This window comes from Meriones unguiculatus (genome assembly GCF_030254825.1).
Source record: "Meriones unguiculatus strain TT.TT164.6M chromosome 13 unlocalized genomic scaffold, Bangor_MerUng_6.1 Chr13_unordered_Scaffold_37, whole genome shotgun sequence".
In the NCBI taxonomy this organism is placed as follows: Eukaryota; Metazoa; Chordata; class Mammalia; order Rodentia; family Muridae; genus Meriones; species Meriones unguiculatus.
The window spans coordinates 4,504,077-4,509,229 of NW_026843647.1; the positions used below are offsets into that span (position 1 = coordinate 4,504,077).

At 35.9% G+C, this 5,153-nt stretch overlaps 1 protein-coding gene across 1 annotated transcript; it reads right to left on the bottom strand.

Moving 5' to 3' along the window:
- Positions 1-1,038: 1,038 nt before the first annotated feature.
- LOC132650953 (zinc finger protein 120-like) lies at positions 1,039-1,746 on the bottom strand. Its single transcript, XM_060376275.1, has one exon. It carries the CDS (start codon positions 1,744-1,746, stop codon positions 1,039-1,041), a length of 708 nt encoding a protein of 235 aa, XP_060232258.1.
- Positions 1,747-5,153: the final 3,407 nt, after the last annotated feature.

Genomic DNA, 5,153 nt, shown 5'->3' on the forward strand with positions numbered 1-5,153 from the left:
CTGGAAACCAGACCTCAATGCTCATATTGAGATGACGAAATGATATGTGAAAAAGTTGTCTCCCACTCTTTACATATATGACATGGATTAAAACCACATAATCCTGTCACATGCACACAGCAGAAGTGTTTCTTTTTAAGTAAAATCCTTGCTGTTACATTATCTAGAATATTTATACTATATATTTCGTATAGAATGCAATATTTCAAGATGAAATGAAAAATGGATGATTTGGAGGAACATACAGAATCAGAACGTCCAATCATATATACATGTTCGTATCACATGAAGCTATGCAGTGAGTTGCAGTTGATTCCTGATTAAACCACTTCATTACACCTCTATGAAACATGAAAACAAAGCCTTGAGTTACCATATGAAACACATTCCTAGGGCTTCTCTTCAGTATCATTCATTCATAAACATGAAGCCTATAGAAATGTACAAAGGATTCATTATACTAAAAACATTCACAAGGTTTTCTCTCCAATATGATTTCTTTCAAGGCTTTGAAAAAATGTGACAAGGGTTTGCTGGTTATATTCATAGGGTTTCACTCCAGTATGAAATCTTTCATCCATTTGGAGATCACAGCAATGTGCAAAGGCCTTACAACATTGAGTATGTTCATTGGGTTTCACTCCAGTATGGAATCTTTCAGGCCTTTGGAGATCACTGCAATGTGTGAAGGCTTTACCACCATGATTAGGTTCTCCAGTATATGTTCTTTTATTAATTTGGGGTTTTTCGTATCGTGAAAAGGCTTTCCCCCACAGATTACATTTTTATGGATTTCCCTCCAGTATGTGTTCTTTTATGCACATTGAGACAACTGGGTTGTGAAAAGCATTTAACACAATGATTACATTCATAAGGTTTCTTTGCAATGTGAATTTTTTCATGTCTCTGAAAACCACTACTACACACAATGGCTTTACCGTTTTGATTACATTCATAGGATATCTCTCCATTATGTGTTCCTTTATGCCTTTGAAGACTATTGGTTTTGAAAAGGCTTTCCCCACATTGATTATATTCCTAAGGTTTGTCTCCAGTATGTGTCCTTTTGTGCACTTGGAAATTACTGGACTGTGCAAAGGCTTTACCACAGTGATTACATTCATAGGGTTTCTCTCCAGTATGTGTTCTTTTATGCACTTGGAGTGTAAAGAGGTGTGAAAAGGCTTTACCACATTGAGTACATTCATAAGGTTTCTCTCCAGTATGTGTCCTTTTATGCACTTGGAGACTACTGTAGCTTGCAAAGGCTTTACCACACTGATTACATTCGTAGGTTTTCTCCCCACTATGTGTCCTTTTGTGCACTTGGAGAGCATTGGACTGTGTAAAGGCTTTACCACACTGATTACATTCATAGGGTTTCTCTCCAGTATGAATTCTTTCATGTTTCTGGAGACCACTACAACAAGCAAAGGCTTTACCACACTGATTACATTTATAGGGTTTCTCTCCAGTATGTGTTCTTTTATGAATCTGGAGACTAATCAATTGTGAAAATGTTTTCCCACACTGATAACATTCATAGGGCTTCTCTCCAGTATGTGTTCTTTTATGCTTTTCGAGATTTCCGAGTAGTGAAAAGGCTTTCCCACACTGATTACATTTGTAGGGCTTCTCTCCAGTATGTGTTCTTTTATGCATTTCGAGATTTCCATGCTGTGAAAAGGCTTTCCCACACTGATTACATTCATAGGGTTTTTCTCCGGTATGTGTTCTTTTGTGCATTAGGATACCACTGGTTTGGGAAAAGGCTTTACCATACTGCTTACATTCATGCTTCTCAAAAATAGGTCTTCTTTCATTCCTGTAAAGATAATTGGGTATCTGTAAGATTTACCATAGTCATTACACTGATGAATCTATTTGTCGGTGTAAATTAAGTTTGCAATTTCATCTAATTGTAAAATGAAGTTGCATCTTAACGTTTTATCACTTTGTTTACATTCATAGCTACTCCCTTGACTGTGAGTGTTTTGTACTTTCCAAGATACCTTTGGTGATAAGGAACTTTATTACATGGCTCACTTATAGGTCCATTTTTATGTAAGTGCGTATTCACATATTTAAAAAAGAACTAGGAGTCAGCTTTACCACAGTGACTGAATTCATAAACTTTCCTGTTGTTGGAGTCATACTACATTTGTAAATGAGCCATCATAGACACAACAGTTTTCATAGGGCCAGAAATTATACGGATTTTCTGTAGTGAGAGGTTTTTTGGCTGTATTCCCAATGAGTTTGGAAAACTAATTAAGTATATTAGTATAATTTATTAAGAGTCCCCTGCTTTGCCTAGATTTTCTGAATGTGATACAAGTTTATGATTTTTTTATTAATACTGAATGAATGAACACATGAGCAAATATAAACTTATAGTGTTGTCACCATCATGCTTTCTGTTGTATACATGTATAAGATAGTTTAGAATGCAATAGGATAGTTTAGAAGCACATGATGATGTGCTTCTGGAAAAAGCCTACTCAGGAAAAGCAGGCTTTGCTGGATCCTTCCCAAAAGTATCTCAACAAAGATGTAATGATGGAGATGTACAAGAACATCATAGCTATGGAGGACATGATGAATATCCTTTAACAATTAAATGATTATTTCATTATGAATAATTATTAATAAATTCAATGAAAACTTGCAGCACATTCAAAAAATCTACTCAAGTAAGGACTACGACGTCTTCTAATTGTTCTGGGAGAATAGGTATGTTTCTTCATTCCGCATCCTTACTCTCACATGACTTGTATGAATTATGACAAAGGATACACCTATTAAAAGAGCAATAATAAATGAAAGATTCCAAATTCACAGAGTTTGACTCTTTGTTCTCCAAAGACATGTGCTATAGGGATTGTGGTACCTCCACAACAATATTCTTGACTCTCATACATTCTGTCTAACTTAGCTTAGCAACTTCAAGGATTTGAATAACATCACCTTTGCTATGGAATATTTTCTCACAAGGAGGTTTTGCACATAAAATTATCACCTATTCAATGAATTTGCCTTTTGCAGTATGAACAGTAGGATACTCAACAGATAGGAATTTCTACAGAGTATCTAAAATGTGGATGTAAGTAATAATTTATCATTTATATAGAGGAATTTAAATTTAGAACATGGATGCTGTGGTAAAAAGATCCTATCCAAAGTCGTTCGATGTCTATGTGGTCTGGCTGGAATATAAATACACCTTTAATCCAGGAGACAGAGGCCAGCAGATCTGACTTCAATGCCAGCCTGGTATACACCAATGTCTAGTAAAATAATGCTATGGTTCAGGCATGGTGGTACATGCCTGTAATCTCAAACAAAGGATGTAAAATATTGCTAGAATGAAGCACCCATATTTGAAAGGGATGTCTAGTTAAGTGGCACAAAAGGGGACAATATCTGAAAAATAACTGATAGAATAAAAAAGATGTATCTCTCATGAGAAGAGAGAGGACAGGAAGCTCATTAAGGGGCACTGCATGAATAGAGTATGCAGGTTTACTGGCACAGTTATACAAAGACAGTTTGCAGGGAAAGAATTAAGGTTAACATCAAATGATCCAGAAAATTTGAAAGACTCTGATGATTAGAAAAAAATGCTTGAGTTATATGAAGCCAAACAATGCAATTCAGAGGGTGGGAGAAAAGCCAGATGTAATAACTTAGCTAGGAGAGTTGTTGGACCAGAACTCAAAAGAACAAGATAGGGTGTGCATATGAAGCAGTAATTCACACAGGCTGAAAATGTTCTACACCTAAGATAGATCATATGGAACTTAGAAGCTGCCCTGCTCAGGCCGAGAATAGTAGACAAAGGAGCAGTAATCCTTAGAGACAGGAATTAAGAGAGGTGACTTATTATACAGTAATATCTGTTTAACAAGGGTTTCACCATCTTCTGTTGTTTCAAAATGCCTTGCGAACATAAATAATATACCTGACAGTGAGGAACATGGGATTGTGAGAATTTAATATTCCTTAATACTCTTAGAGTGGTGTTTGTTTTCACACTTTCGCTTTTCTTTAAAACCTCTGGGACACATTATTATTTTTTACAGGGGCTGGGGATATGACCTGGAGGTTAATAGCACTAGTGGTTCCTCTAGAGGTCCTGAGTTCAATTCCCAGCAACCACAAGGTGGCTCACAACCATCTATAATGAGATCTTATGTCCTCTTCTGGTGTGCAGGTAGAATAACATATAAATAATGAATAAATAAATCATCTTTGAAAATTATTTTCACAAGAATATTTATATCAGCTTTCATGAAATAATTACCTTCCATATCTTCTAGAAGGTTGATAATGTTCTTCCATATTATGGTCTTCCCAATTGTAGCCTAAAATATGTACCAGAAAGGGTATAATATATTATTGAAAAATACCTAAATTTTCTGTTACTATGTTCAGTAAATCTCAGAAACATGCCTGCTTTTTAACCTCAATCATCCCGATTCCAATTAAAATTATATAAGAGTATCAATAAAAACAAACAAAAGTAACAACAGTTGTCCCCTTTATCTTAATAGTGAAAAAAAATTTACTGTCTTACCTATAGCTGTAAGGTGCTTGTAGGTTTCTATCATCACATCTTTGTAGAGACTCTTCTGGGAAGGATCCAACAGAGCCCACTCTTCCTGAGTGAAGTTTATATCCACATCAGCATAGGTAATTGAATTCTAAATGATCCCATACATGAGGATAGCAGAAAGGACAATGGTGACAACAGTGTAAATGCATACTTCATTGACAATATATTCATATAATTCTGGTGCTTCCCTGACATCTACTGACACAGAAGTTTCAATGTACTCACCAAGTCATTTTAGAAGGAAACTAAATGAGGGGGTTCACCTCATTTCTGCAACCTTTGAATAGAATATAGCCTTCCAAGAGAAATGTCAATTAACAGACATAAAGTAAGCAAGTCAAGGATGCTGATGAACAGAACAGACCGCAGATCACAGAAATTGTATGCACAATTACTAACTACAAAAATTAGGAGCAAGCAGGATGTACTGGTTCAAAACTTTAATTCCCGCACTCAGGAGGGAGAGGTATGTGTATCTCATTGAGTCAGAGGCCAGCCCAGCCTCTGAAACAAGTTTCATGACATGCAGAGGTACATT